At 44.6% G+C, this 15,772-nt stretch overlaps 1 protein-coding gene and 1 pseudogene across 2 annotated transcripts in view; one reads left to right on the top strand and one right to left on the bottom strand.

Annotated features, from left to right (window-relative positions):
- Positions 1 to 479: 479 nt before the first annotated feature.
- Positions 480 to 1,161, top strand: LOC147457970 (uncharacterized; annotated as a pseudogene).
- Positions 1,162 to 3,312: 2,151 nt separating this feature from the next.
- LOC147457971 (Nucleic acid-binding proteins superfamily) overlaps positions 3,313 to 15,772 on the bottom strand; it is a 33,379-nt gene continuing 20,919 nt past the window's right edge. For both annotated transcript variants that reach the window (XM_086512728.1, XM_086512729.1), the window contains exons 5-10: positions 4,635 to 4,755; positions 4,450 to 4,531; positions 4,257 to 4,351; positions 3,976 to 4,054; positions 3,841 to 3,891; positions 3,313 to 3,598 (exon numbers count right to left, since the gene is read on the bottom strand). In XM_086512728.1, coding sequence (XP_086368854.1) covers positions 3,515 to 3,598; positions 3,841 to 3,891; positions 3,976 to 4,054; positions 4,257 to 4,351; positions 4,450 to 4,531; positions 4,635 to 4,755 — 512 coding nt within the window. In that variant the 3' untranslated portion in view covers positions 3,313 to 3,514. The remainder of the gene's footprint in view (positions 3,599 to 3,840; positions 3,892 to 3,975; positions 4,055 to 4,256; positions 4,352 to 4,449; positions 4,532 to 4,634; positions 4,756 to 15,772) is intronic.

Raw genomic sequence — 15,772 nt, forward strand, 5'->3', positions numbered from 1 at the left:
GAACTAGATTTAATGTCTTCTAGATGTTGAATTCAGCCAAAGAGGTAAAAATTGTACATGGTGTGTGTGCTCTTATCCAACAAAAAGCTTAAAAGTGTTGAGAATAAACCTAGTACAAAAAATAGGGGCGTGTGCAAATGTATATGATGGGTAAGGGGGATCGAACCCTAACTCTAATGCAAAGTATATACATAGAGGAGTACAACCATGATATACAAAAGAACCAACTAGCTCTATTCAGGGGTATAGTATGGCATGCATGCGAGAGAGAGAGAGAGAGAGAGAGAGAGAGAGAGAGAGAGAAGAAGAAGAGAAGTTTTAACATCGTAGGAACAATCCTAAGGGACCTCAAATATCTAACCAACTATTCTTGAACTCAAGACCTGATGCAAAAGAGAGAGAGAGAGAGAGAGAGAGAGAGAGAGAGAGAGAGAGAGAGAGAGTATTTCATAATCGTCCTTGGAGATCAAAACTGGCCGATGGAAAGAAAGAAGCATATCATCTATCTTGTGTGTGTAGAGCCAATAAGTGACTCGATTCTCAAGATTTGTGGAAATGAGAGTCACAATTGAGAGTCCACATCGTGATTGGGAGAGGAATGTATGTAGGGAGAGCTCATGGCTGAAGTCTATGTGAAGGGTTTTGTCCTATCATAAGTATATACTCCACAAATCTTTCCATATCCATAAGCATAATGGAAAGTGATCCGAACTCAAGGAGTAAGAGCATGTATGGTGTTTATGTCTTGACTTGGAGAAAGTTTGTAAAAAAACTCTTTTGGATATTCTCTAACTCTTTCCAAGTATCCTTAGAGATGCTACCACCCCATACTTCAACTCCAGAATAAAGAATCACCATTATCACCAAGGTATCAAAGAGGTATTTCTTGAGAACCCAACATTTAGTCTCTACCGTATTGCATGAGTTCTCAAATTCATATTAAGCTCTCTTCCCCACTTCCAAGCATCATGCTGCACACAATTATACCATTCATGAATGGCTGAAACATCTAGGCCAAAATACTTGAAGCTCTCTACCACTTCAAGTGGCTCTTTATCATACGAAATGCATGGCGGCTTCCTGTTGAGAGTAGTCGCAAGCATAACCTTTGTTTTAGAGCAATTTACAATCAACCCACTACGTAAACAAAAGTTCTCCTAGACAATCATAATATTTTTTACATCTGCCAAGTTATGGGCAAGGGACACTGTCATTCATATACGTCAAAAGCACAATCACCACTTCCCCATCATAACCTCTTTGATACCTTCTTGTTGCATAAACTCAAGAACCATGTGTTCCAATTTATCAATGAGTAGCTCAATAACAAGTCAATGAAAGTATGCATCCTTGCTTATTACCAATAGTGCTTGTGACAAGTTTTCAAGTTCCCTTTCTAGTACGTATCAACTTCACATGAATACAACAAAACACATACACATATTCAATTAGAACTTACGAGTTCCTCCATGCATCTCCAGAGATTTTTTCAAGGTACTATATCAAAAATTTCTTGGAAACCACAAAGCAACAATAGAATCCTTTACCTTTCAATTGTATTTTCTCAATGAGAACTAAAAAAGCGATAAGGTGATCAATGGCAATATAATATATTTAAAAACCTATTAATTCCATATGAGAGTTTGCCATGCTTTTCAACCCATTCACTTATCAATATTTCCTTTACACATCCAACCAACTTTGCCATAAGAGAACCAACCATTATGCTTATGTAAAAATTTGATCCAATTTGTACTTTAATCATGAAGCGTGACATGTTGAAATGCAAGGTGATTATGTATCCAACAATATGTTTTATCCACTATCCATTTCAACTGTTCAAACTTGATACCTTGAGGAGCTCCTACCTTGCAAGTGGCCGATTTCATGAGATGGTAAAGAAGAAGGCATACATGAAGAACCATGATAGGACATCCTTTCCATGTTTGGTTTGCCTCGTACTTGCATTCTAATGTTGTATCATTTGGAAGCTTTGCCTTCAATAATATTTGCTCAACCATACCAACATACATGGGTGCTCTCGTTTGAGGTGTGAGCAAAAAGATGATTTTCTAAACTCTTATTAGAGTTTACATGCTTTGGTCTCTCCTTACATTTGAGATCAATACGTAGAGTTCTATGAACCAATTCGTGTGAAGCTTTTGTAAGCAATCAAAAACAACTTCTCAATCACAATATCTTCGCTATGTTTTCTACATGTGAACCCATCATTGTCATGCCAAAAAAAGATACACAATTTGCAATGAGCATTCTAGTGCTTTTGCACAGTTGTAGAGTTGACTTGCCTTATTGATCCATGTCTTTTTCATCCCTAGCACTCGCATGTTTCAACAAGAAGTAGGATATCCAATTCATCAATAATCTTATTATGCCAATTTTTAGATTCCATGGATACCCATTACAATTCCAAAAGCAATTACAACCACGAATCTTACTCAAAGGTGATGTTTTCCTCCTTGTTGGATGGCCTTGCTTCCTCTTCGAGTGTCTTTGCTTAATGAGATAGCTCCTTAAACTTTTTGCTTCACTACGCAAATGCTACATTAACGCCTCATAGAGGCTAATGTGCATTGTGGTTTATGACACCAAAACAATACATATAATCATAATTTCATCGCTCTTCTTAGAAGAACAAAAAGCAAACCCAAAGCTAAAGAATACATCCATACTCCAAATATACAAGACGGTGTCACCCTCCTCAAAATATGTATATGCGTTTGAGATGTTATGACATAATCCTTCTATGGAGCTCAAGAATCAACAGTAATCCTGATCCGATGAAAATGGAGGTCTCTGGGTCTCTTCCTTCGTAGTCTCTCTGGACTGAGCCAATGCCCTATCACAAGATGTAGGCCTGCTGGCTGATGAAATCTCTGCTTTCACAAAATGGCTGAAAAGCATCTTTGGAGCTCAAGGAGGAAGAACACCAAGCATCTCTGCTTCCCAAATTGCATGAACCGTCTCAACGGCCCAAATCCCGTCATAGTACATTTGCAAACATAGTGCTCCTCCGTCTCCGACTCTCCCCCACAGCTGACAGACTCTATGCTCTGTCTGTACACCCTCCCATGTGCTTGTCTCTATCCTCAACTGGTGTGATGAAGTGCGGGTTAGTCCAATAGCCGTTTTTAAACCATATAAGAGCTGAGTATCCATTTTGCTCGGCCGGATAATGAAGCCATCTGGGGGGGGGGGCACACTCCTCGAAAAACCATGGTAGGTATGCAGGTTCGAAATGTATCATGACCATGTCAATAAGCAGACAGAGAACAAAGGCATTACCTAAAGACGTTGAAACAACAACCAATACCTCTAATATATGCAATGTTTAGGGAAATTTCAAACATGATGTTGGCTCCTCTTGCTGTACAATACTCTACATACAACATTAATTAAAAGTTTTTTCGCATACTCTCCAATTCACTTTGCTTCTGTTTTCTTTGCATCTAGCTTGCTTTGCCTCCCCTATCTTTGACATGCAAAGTGTTCAGGCTTAAGGTATCCTTCCAGTAACTCTTTGTACAGCAGCCTTGATGCCATCTCGGTCTAGGGCTGTTTTCACATGCACCTCTTGTACCTGAACAGAGCAATTACTCCTCAATAATCTGGCCACTTGAAAATCAAAACATGAACAGCCTTTAAATCCTGAATAAAACAACAAAATTTTAAAAGAAGGTGATCATAATTCTTTTCCCATGGTTCAAGACAATTTGTTAGAAGTACATAGAAGTTCACAAGAACTATGAAAATGTAGGAATGTAGACAGACTATCAAACAAAGCCTTCATGGAGCAGTCAGAAAGTTGACTTCATAGCTAACCTGACGACCAGCTCTGGCCAAAAGCGTGAAGTTTCCATTCTCTACGGGCGCCTGTTTCACACCCACAATAGCATGATGTAGGAGGTAATCGGGAGACCCTATGATTCTCACACACGCCCATAAGCATTTACTTACACTGGATAGCCATAATTCAAGGTCTTGAGAAACAACACGCTTTTCTATGGCCACTCTTCCAGGAGTCACGTCATCAATCCTACAAAACAAACAAAGAGACCCTTGGTTAAGAATGCCAGTAGGTGAGCTAAAGTGTTATGTTCAGCACATGTAGCCCCACATTCATCGACCCTATGTATGTGAATGGGTGGATGCACACACATGGGCCTGTATGCATATGTGCATGCCCATACACACTCATTCACGCACATGCACACAGCCACACGCAGAGAAACGCATACCCATCTTCTTTCAGTAGTTCCTGACAAATGTCTGCCAACCCTGGCAATGGCTCAGTTGAGGCCTCATCTTCATTCACAGTCTCACTGTTGTTTTCCTGGACAGCAGCATTTAAATTGAAGACAAATTCCCACTATTGAGTAATGAAACAGAAGGACTCATAATTTCAGTATTAGTATATATCCTGGCATGTACCTGAGGCATGAGAGAGTCGAGTGTTTCCAGAAGCGGATCCCCTTGTAGTTGTTTCATTGAGAGAGCTAATCTCATTCTATCTCTGTAATTTCATGAGATTAAAAAAAATCTGAGCACGGAAGAAAACACCCAGAAAACTTCTGAAACTTCGCAAATCCAAAAGACCCAAGACTCCCACTACATACAAGTCCACGCCCGTTACTTTGACCTGCACAACTTGACCCTCTTGAACTAGATCACGAGGATTGTACACTTTATCCCATGACAGCTCTGAGACATGTACCAGACCCGTTAATGGGTATGAGCCTGGTGATAAAAACCATCATCACAATCAGTTGTAGTAACACACATTCACGAAAAATACTTTGTACTAAAGCCCTGAAGTGAAAAAGTGACTAAAGCAAAGAGGGCGTTCGTGGTGTAAAAAGATGAACTCTGATTCAACTGTAAAGATGTAGGCAGGGCAGGAAAAATTCTGGGGGTTGTGTCCACTTGGGATAAGAGGCTTTCTTAGAAACGTATCATACCAGACTCTTGGCTCATGTCAAACTTGCAGTCCTATAACAGAGTTGAAACTTGAGCATGTGCAACTCATGACCTTAGAATGTCTGTGGATACAAAAAGCCTCACTGCATCATTAGACTGGTACAGTGCGTGAGTACCCAGCAAGATGTTTGCAAGCCCAACAAGGAAGTCTTCAATGGCGAGTGAAAGAGTTGATGTCTGACCGCAGAGGGAGATAATATCAGACCATCGCTCCCCGCTGCTACGCCACTCTAGAAGACCCAGCTGAGGAGACGCATTTACTTTATAAGTGTGCATGATCTCAGAACAGATCACAGTGTGAATATCTAGGTAGAGGAAACCTCCATACACAAGACATGAAAGCAGCGTGCCATCCAAATACACCATGTGACCATGATGGCTATTGATCATAGTTATATGAAACGTGGAACAGGAAAGTGAACGGGGTCGGAACAAGGAACAGGGCCAAGGGTGTGGAATAGGACTCGGGTGGAATATGAAGTAAAAAAACACTTACACTACAATTTACAAAGTCTTTTAGCTCCATAATTAGTAGCCTGCAAAATTTACATTTGACACAATCTCTACATGACCATTACTTGGATTTGTGCTCACCGCGTTAACTGAATTTGGTGGATACAGGTTACAACTTTACATGGGAAAAAAGACGAGGAGGTAGCACAATTGAACAAAGACTTCTGCATTAAATATTTGGTCAAATATTGGACAGAGCTACAGTTGGCAGGTCAAGGCTCCATGCAAAAAGGCACTTCAAGATGCTACAATAACATAGTGCAATACAAAAAAGAGCAAGAGAGGCAACACACTACAGAAAGAGGGGTAGAGGGAGGGTGAGGCTTGAACCTTGAAAGTTGAGCGACTTGCAAGAGAGGCAAGATGGAAGATTCTAGAGCAAGAATGTATAGGGAAGGTGATCAAGAGTGGAAATGCCCTATGCATCGAAGAAGAAGCCCCAAATGGAGGTGCCAAAACATGCCCATTAATGAGGAAAAAAAAAAATCGGTTCCACATGGCAGTGGTGCGCTTTTCAAACCATTTCAAACATCCTGTCCAATAACAGGCTGAGACATGAAACGCGTCAGCCTCGCAGCTGGAATGCAGTTCAGAATGGCAGACGGCTGCGGGAATGCATTCCCCTGGGCCCTGTTGATATTCATCTTGCCAGAAGGGGTAGGGAATGGTGCCTTGCGTACTATTCCCCAGAATCCATGCGATTGCGGGGCAATTGCATGGCGACCGGTGGAGGCCGGGAGCCATGCGTGAGCGTGGATTCCAGGCGAACGGTCAGCAAGGCACCTGGTCATCAGGAGTTGCGGGGAGGGGGGCTGTCACGACAGACTACACAGAAGGGCGCCAGTCCTGCAGCGCTGCAGCGAGCCTATGTGCATATTCCACCTGCTGGCATAGCAACCTCAAATCGCCCGACAGTCTTCTGCATTCACCTGCTGATGTGTCAGCTGCTCAACGGTCTGCTACATTCCGCCTGCTCATGTGTTGGCTGCTCAGCTGGTTTCCTTGCACTGCCTTCGAGTCTTTTGACTGTAGGTTGTGCCACTCTATTCTGGCCACTGACGTCCCTGACATCTGCCTGCTGCAGCGCCTCATTCTGGCCAGGAATGCTAGCGGATTGGAGGGCCAAGATCGCGTGCCGCCAGACCCTTGACCTTGACAGTGGTAAGGAATGCCCCAGATACACCAGCAAGTAACCAAGCAATCAATCTTGTAGGCTTGTAAGCTTAATGTCTCCAAAAATCTGTCTCCCAATCCAATCAGTGTACTCAAAAAGGATGGTTCAGGCACAGCCGCAACTCAGCCCCTTATGTCCCTTGAAAGCAGTCATAAGCAATCCCAAAGCCAGTCCCAATGCAAAAGAAGCTGTGGAAACTCATAGCGGATCGACTGCATACCATCTTTCATACTTGCCCCCCACCCTTAACCCATAGAAACATGGGGATGGGGGATGGCATCCTAGGACCAAGGAAGGGGGGGACGGGGATGGGGACGGCCAGGAATGTAATGGGACGGATGGAGCCAAGCCATTTTCGGTGCATCACAAGGCTGGCCGTTCGGAATGCCATTCCGGGACGGCAGCCGGTCAGGAACAGTTAGGGGACAGCCAACGGGCTAAAAACGGCTAGTTTTTTGGGAGTTTTCAACTTTTCGGGCCCCTTTACACAAGCTTTAGGGGAGGCCTTTAAAAGAAGGCCTCCTCAATGCATTATGCACATTGCAATACTTGAGCTCAAGCTTTAGCCTTTATGATTTAAGCTTTTAGCTAAAGCCTCAAGCGGCAAGCCTCACTTGCTCCCTCTACTCTCTCAAGCATCACGCTCCAAAGGCTTGATCTCTCTAATATCTATCTACTATCTCTACCTAGTAATTTACTCTCTATCTAGTATCTAGATTCTACTCTCTCAAGCATCAAGATTCAAGGCTTCAAAGTTCAAGCTCTCAAGGCTTGAGCATCTCTCTATTTACTCTCTAGAATCTACCTACTCTCTCGAGTCTCTATCTACTCGCTTCAATGGCGTCCTCTCAACCCAGCACCTCTCGAAGACGCCCCGCCATGCAAACATGGGTATGGTGGGATGAGTGAAATTCCAATGGTCGAAGCTAAGGTGTTGGTGCAAGAGCTTGAACTTGCAAGCTAGCTCCTACAAAAGGACTGCCAGCGCAGTGCGTGCTCACTTTTTGCATGAAGAAGGCCAAGAGGTGAGGTTTTGCACACGTGTCACCCCTGGAAAAAGAACAAAGCTTCTTGAAAACTCAAGGTGTTTGACGTTGCCAAGGGGGCGAAGAGAGGCCGACGTGTTGCCGTCGATCTCTCCACCATGACGAGACCGAGAGAGCAACCAGCATCAATGGAGGTGGAGGGTGGCTCCAATTCTGAGGAACCTTTGAGCTCTCAAGCACATCATCATTCTCCTTCCGCATCAAGTTTTTGCGTTGCCAATTGTCCCCATCGCCAATCCAGCCTCAAAGAGAAATCGAATCCAAGATTGAAGGAAGAGGTGGATAGTTCGGTGGCTCGCTTCTACCATGACCACATTGCCTTTCACGCAGCTCGGTGAGCAAAATTTATAGTTCTATGCAACATTGCAAGGCCTCTTTGATTGTGTACTAATTGGAATCTCTTTTTGTAGATTGTAATAGGTCTCCATATTTCAAGGCTGTGGCCAAAAAGCTGGGCGCCCCCTTCTCTTGCTATTTTCGACCCCTCTCCCCTCTTTTCTAGCTTAGCAAGACGAGTGAGTCTCTCCCTCTAGGGGCCCCCATCTACCCTGTTTTTGCAGGGAAAAGCATCCAGAACCCCAATATTCCTGCCCACTGCTAGGTGACTACAAAAACAGCCTAGCGCCCCAGTTTTGGGCAGGAGTTAGAGCAAGATGACAAGGCACCAGAGCTTCCACCCTGCTGCTGCAGATTTCAACCACCAAGAAGAAGTTGTTGACAACCCAGATGGCTGCCCTAAGTGCACGAGTTGACGCCGAGGCCAAGTAGACGAGTTCCATCGTGAAAAGTGCCTCTGGATATTGTTTCCATTGCGACAAGCTGCTGTTTCTCTGTTTTCAGCCCACAAACATCGTAGACGCGGCTGATTTACAAGAAGGAACCCGAGAACACACCTCTTCTGTGTGTAGGGTTGGAAGAGAAGTTTTTCCGCGTAGAAATTTCTTCCGGGGGTTGCTTTTCGATAACCAAGTTGGGTTCCGAGTTTCCGTCCACGATTGTACCTATTTTCAGATCTGGGGACCCTAGTTTGCCTCGGAATTACCGCACTATCATGATTTGACAAACACTGGCTAGATTATCTGCATCCATCATTGAGCGTCAGTTGAGCAGATGGCAGATAGAGAGGGCATACGAGCACCAGGCCAGGCTGATTTCAAGAGGGGTTTCTCTACCCACGATCACATTCTCACACTACGAGCTATTATTGAGGAGGGCAGATTTCATGGAAGGACGATTTATTGTAGCTTTGTGGATTTTTGCAAAGCTTTTGATACAGTTCCGAGGGGCATATTGATGCGCAGATTGCAAGAGCTAGGAGTGCCGGTAGAGCTCATATGGGGAATCATGGCCTTGTACAGGACAGTTACAGGACGAGTGCATACACCCCAAGGGATGTCGGAGATTATTCACTCCATGATTGGGGTGAAATAGGGCTGACCACCATCCCCCCCTCTTTTCGGCATGTATGTGGATGAGGCTTCAGACTACATAGAGAGCGAGGGTGAGTCTGATTACACACATTTGCGCAAGATAGTGGAATGTGTCACAAAATGATGACGTGGCATGTCCATAACCTGACCAAAAGTTATAAGTTGGGACTCCTCTCCGATGGGGCCTTGGGGACACTAGAGAAAAATAAAGAGAGAGAGAGAGAGAGAGAGTTAAAAGTGCTGACGTGGCAGCTGTACGAACGCTCCGCGTTTCACGCTGATTGATGACATGTTAGCCGTACGGAATTCCATGATTTGCGCTGGCAAGAGTTAGCGCTAGCTCTTGGGGCTTTTTATGTACTATTTTTTGAGAGTCCAAAGGGCTTTTAAATATGAACCCAGGGCCACTCTCTGGCTCAGTTTTGCTGACGAGCAAAACTGAGTAGAGAGGACCCTCGGGCCTTGTAACTTTGCTCAAGCATTAATATAAAAAGAAATATCAAAAGGGGCACCAGACTTTGGGGCCAATATCTTTGGGCAGAGAACTACGTCGGCCCATTCGACTCAAGTGAATTGTGATTAAGTTTGTAAAGTATTTTTAAGTGATTCTCTCGTGTGTCGTGCCAGATTTCTGACTTAGGGTGCCCAAGTCTATTACATTGAATCAAAGCTCATTCGATTTTCCTTCCACCGGAAAATCCGATCCCTTTTTCGATGGCACACATGGATTCAAGTGATGACTCCCGCAAGGATCAGACAAACCCCCTTGACAATTCTGGATCGGGTGAAAGTACGGAAAATTCTAATGGAACAACCGACAAAGAGTACAGACCACCTCGGCCTACGGAGTACTAACGAATAGAGATGCAACGTCAACAGCAAGTTGATGCTTGTGCGAAGCAAATGCTCCAGTATTCCAAGGATCCCCAGTATGCAAAATTTTTAACCCAGCACCCAATTGATGAGATGCATTTTCGATGACGTACAGCCATCCACTCACCATTAAAGTCAGCCCTAAAGAAACCTCCTGTTCCACGGATGTTCACCGAAGATAAACTCAACGAGGTTGTCGAAAGACGAGTCTGGGGGCCACAAAGCATTCAAGGAGACGCAACAAGGGAGCAGACTACCCTGGTTACTTGGGTCGTCGGTCTTCTTTTGTAAATGCACAAAAACAAAAGAAGCATGTACACTTCGAGGGTGTGTCTAGTTCGTCCTCATCTTCTTCTGATAGTTTCGACAACTCTTCCTCTTCTGATTCCAGTGATGAGGACAGTGTAACACCCTCGGACTGCCACGCTCTGATCCTCCCATCTCCATTGGTAGCCGGCCCTTGGCCCGGTCCTTGACCTCGAGGGTGGCCCTTGGCTTGACATAACTCCCCCCTTGGAGAAGTGTTTTCGTCCTCGACTAGAAAAGTGGAAAACTTCTTCTTAAGAACACTAATTTTTCTCAAGCGGCACCTTCGTCAAGTTGATCTTTCCACTTGACTAAAACTTGTCGACGCACATGATGACGTGTACATAAATCATGATAGTCCAAAATACGTTCAGGTTCATGCGGTTGGGTAGGAGGTTCAACAAAATCGACCAAAATCTGTTGGTCAATAACATTGTCGTCCCCATGCAAGCATTTTCGTAAACGACTTACATGAAATACCCCATAACACTTCATGTAGATAATCATGAGAAACTTGGGACACACTAGTGTTCTCATTTATGGCATTAACAGAGGATGTGGGTTCTAAGGGTTCTTTAGGTTCGTTGGATTCGTTCTTAGGACATGTCTTCTTTATATGACCCTTGACGTGACATTGATAACATCGACCTTCCTTAAAATAAATGACTTGTTCTTCTGGCGTTATATATCCTCCTAGAATTCCTTGTGCAACTTTTTCATCCGAGGTTAGCTTAGGTTTAGTAGGTATTTTAGCTTTACCCTTAGATTCATTTTGAGAGTTCTTTTCCGAAGGATTAAAGGAAGATTGGCTAGAAGAGTTATCGTTCTTACCATTCTTACCGTTCTTACCGTTCAGAGGAGTCTGAGAGATATTGTGAGAAGACTTGTTCTCCTTGGGCTTTCCTTTGTTGTGCTTCATCTCTTATGCGAGAGCAATCGCTACCGCCTTATTGAGACCTACGAGGTCGAGGACTTCGACATCGAACCTGATATACTCGTCCAATCCGAAAATAAAAGCCTCTTTGCGCTTCGCAGTCGATTTGCGTAATTGGGTGCCAAGCTGCAAAACACGGTTAGAAAAGGAAATGACTGGGGTACCATTTTGCTTGAGATTGCGCCAATCTTCCTTTAACCACGCTAGGTACTGAGGTGGCATGAACCGCGCCTTGAGCTTGTCTTGGAAGTCGGCCCAATTGAAAGAAAGGGGCACGCATTCCTCGTCTTGCCACGCTTGATACCAATTAATGGCATCACCAGCAAGATACATGGCTGTCGTCAAAACTTTGCTATTTCCTGTTTTCTTAGTTGTCGCAAAGTAAGCATTAAATTGATGCAACCAAGAATGAATAACATTAGGATCCATCTTACCGTCATACTTACTAAATGTCGACTTCTCAATGACGGGGTTGTTGGAATCCACTTCTCGACCTGTGCCACCTGATGAATCGCCCACGTCCTTGAGTGGCTCGAATTTCGAGGTGAGAACCTGTAGGACCAACTCTTGCATGCGTTGGTCTCTCTGCGCCTCACGTTCTAATTCCATAGCCGCTGGCTTTTCTTCGGCTGCGATGCATAGAGCTTTGCGTGCTTGCTCGGCGGCCAAGCGCGCTTGCTCACGCTCATGCTCCAAGGCTGCCTTTCTTTCTTCGCGGTCGCGATCCAAAGCGGCACGGTGCACCACTTGTTGTAGCATCATGTTCATCATCGACTTGACCAAAGCCTTCCATAGGATTTGGTACAACCCGTGGCGTAGATGGGGAATGGGGAGGGTCGGAAAAAAATCCTCCTAGTGGGGAAAATTCTTCGTCACCACCTCCATGCTCATCACCTTCACGCAAAGAATCCATTCCGCTTCGGGTGATGACCATACACTGAGATCTTGGGTACTTAAGTTCTTGAGGTTCTTGGGTTCTTGAGTTCTTGAGGTTCTTAAGTTCTTTAGCTTGCAATCAATGTTTGAGAAGGCTTTTCTCTTACCCTAGCTCGACTCTTCCCTGCGGGCGCACCCCTTGGCGGCCTTGCGCTCACACCAAAGTTCCTTTTTCCCACCTCATGTCGATAGGCCGGTCGCTAAGTGCACGTTCCGCTCTCAATGAGTGAAAAGAGGAACAAGGGGAGGCTAGACAAGCCCTTCTTTCTTGGGTTACCTGTCACTCTTGAAAAAAACGATTAGGAATCGACACGCCCAAGTGGACTTGGGTTACGTGCGACCGCAACAAGCAAAAAATTTCTTGTGGTTCTTTCCTTGAGTGATAAAGAACATTGCCAAAGCTCTAATACCAATGTAAGGTGCAGTGGAAGTGAATGTTGATATTGCTCAAGATGAGTGCTCCGAACTATGCTCAAGGGTTCCTTTTACTTACGAAAGGGAGAGCCTTCCGTTGTGAGAGAGTGCAATGATCACAAACAAAGTGAATGCTACTATGAATGAAGGTGTTGAGACAGAGCGAGAGAGAGAGAGAGAGAGAGAGAGAGAGAGAGAGAGAGAGAGAGAGAGAGAAGAATATAACACAAGACGGTGTCAGGAGTTTTTTGGAGCAAGGGATTGCGCATATGTACATACACATGCATGGTGCATCAAAAAAAGAATTGCCCATTTTCCAGAGCCAGGTGGTTACATGGGGCCCACATGTGTACAGGTAGCACAGGGTGTACATAGTGCATCGATTTTCACTATCACCAGTATCAGTGTGTTTTTTCTATAATAATGAGGAGTTGGTAACGCGTAAAACTTCTCGAGGAAGCTATCCGCGGGCCGACGACATGAGGTAAGCAGGTGCGTCAGATGGCATCTAGTGGCGTCAGGAGGTCGAATGGAGTCAATACTTGCACGTGGATAAGTACAGACACAACGTGGGTGTTTTCTTGTGATAATTATGCAAAGAGGTCATCATAAGGACTATATGTGGGGGCCACTTCACGTGGTTGTATGATGCATTATTGGAAAAAGTAGAGTGCCAAATGTGCGGATGGATGCAACAGGGTGACAACTATGCACTGCGAGGTCCGTTTTTGGCCTGTTCGAGGTCCGTTTGAGGTCATCTAAAAGGCCAAAGGTACCCAAGTAACAAAAGCTAAGTGTGGGAACTGAAAAAACAGAGAGAAGACCAGAAAAAACGTGGAGAGAAGAGGAGGAACAGTCGCAATTGTGTTTTTGCCCATTTTGAAGCCTGTTTTGGCCGTAAGCTGCTCATCCGAGGTCAGATTTGAGCACTTTGACATTGTAGACTTGGATTTTGGGCCGTTCCAGACGCGATGGCGCTGTCCATTTTGCCAAATTCCTCACTGTTTTTCTGTTGTTTTGGCTGTGTAAGTTTCTCCTATGAGCGAAGCTTCTGCTGCAGTTTGTGATTGTATCTGGCATATTTTATAGATATTGTGTGAGCTATTTGCCCCATTGGTGTTCGCCAAAGCTCTATTTTACCTAAACATCAGAAATTCTCCTCTTTTGAGCTGAGTTTTTTGGATGTGTGTGTGTATCTCTCTCTCTCTCTCTCTCTCTCTCTCTCTCTCTCTCTCTCTCTCTCTCTCTCTCTCTCTCTCTCTCTCTCTCTCTCTCTCTCTGTGTGTGTGTGTGTGTGTGTGGAGTGGGCAAGTCGATAGTCTCTCTCCTCTCACTCCGTCGGTGTGTTCCCTGTCTCAGCCAGGTGGGTTGTGTAAGCCGAGTGGTGCCCCATAGTGTGTGTGTGTGTATCATCCCAAGAGTGTGTGTCGGGTCAGTATAGAGGCGTGTGTGTTTCCATCCCGCTCACATTCTTTAAGCGCCCCCACTAAGGATCTTCGAGTACCTTTAGCTTCGGAATTAAAGGTTCAGATTGCAGACTACAGGTTACAGGTTACAGGTTACACGTTACAGGGACAGGTACAAGTACAAGTGATTCACACAGGTACAGGTAGCTGGAGTAGAGTGTTACACTGACAGTGGGAGTCACTTGCAGTTGTCGTGGGTGTGCATCATTTGGCGCCTGTTTGAGAGCATTGTCTACTGGTATTGTACGTCACTTGTGGAAACTGCCATTGTACGCCTTTGTCGAGCCATACTTGGTTTTATTTGGCAGTCCCAACCATTTCTGAGACTTGGTCTGGAAGATAGTCATTTCTGAGACTTGACTATACGCGATTTGCATTAGCCTTCGTGAGAGGGTCGATAGCGTGAGGTTTTATTGAGCTGGGGGATTCTCAAATGTGGCGATCCTTTTGGTGATACAGGTAGCTGGAGCACCCTTTTCGTGACCTCGCCATAGGCTATGTACTAGTGATTCCTAATTGATGCTCGGGTTCTGTTGTTGGCAGTTTAAGCATACATATACAGTCTATATTTTGGGTTCTTACTGCTCTACTTGTGGGGAAACTCTGCAAGCATTTTTCCAAGTTGTGATGGCTGGTTTTTTGGTCTCTTAAGCTATTTATGCTGTTATACTGATGAAATTCTGGCAAAATCAGAGGATAAGACAAGAGTGCTTTCTTGGGAGCTGCATGGTTGACTTTAATGGATGATCAAAATGGCCCTCAATTCACTCCTTTTCATTTAACTCAGAGAATCCAGATAAATGTTCATGTGTCCAGGAAGATTTTTTTCCAGCAGCGCATAGTTTTTATGTTCGGGCCAAGAAGATTAAGAGAGATACTGGAATGTCCTTTGCCTGTTATAATTCCGATGATCAACTATGAAAACTCATTTGATGTGCACGTGTTTGTTCTTATCTAAAGCTTGAGCACCATTGAAGTTTCTAGGGATTGAGTCAGTCAAAAGTTTTGGGTTCTTGCACGTGTGTTCGAAGGGGTTCTCAAAGCATCGTAACTTGGGTAGCCATGGCTTTCTCTTATCCGGAGTTTCATGGAAGAAGTGATGAAGACGTGGAAGACTTTCTGGAAAAGATGGAGGTTGCCTCCATTAGCAACCACATTCATGACCCAGCGCAGATGTTACGTCTTCTCCAAATCTGTTTGAAGAGTGATGCACGAGTTTGGTGCAAAGCATTTGAAGAGGAGTTGCGTGTGGCTGATCCACCTGTAAGATTGAGTTGGGACAATTTAAGGCATGGATTGGAAGTGGAGTTTGTGAAGACAGAAGATCCTGACAAAGTGTGGCAGGAAGTGCAAGGTTTGGTGCAAAAGGAAGGTGAGCCAGTAGATGCGTACATACGTAAGTTTTCATTGGCATGGGAGCGGATGTGCAAGGCCTTAGCACCACAGGTACCCCCACCTGACATGATGAAGAAGGATAGGTTCTTGGCTGGTCTTTGGGAGAATATACGTTGGAGAGTGGAGCTAAAGAAGCCTAGGACATATGAAGATGCACTAGAGGTGGCAAGGAACAAAGAGTGGAAGCTAAGGAAAATGAGCCAGCTAGGAGTAGAGTCTTTGCCCATGAGGTCTGAATTTCAGCCTATGGATTCTTTGCAAGGTCGCATACCAACGGTTCATCATGAACC

Source organism: Adiantum capillus-veneris, chromosome 5 (genome assembly GCF_014529385.1).
Source record: "Adiantum capillus-veneris isolate H3 chromosome 5, ASM1452938v2, whole genome shotgun sequence".
Taxonomy (NCBI): Eukaryota; Viridiplantae; Streptophyta; class Polypodiopsida; order Polypodiales; family Pteridaceae; genus Adiantum; species Adiantum capillus-veneris.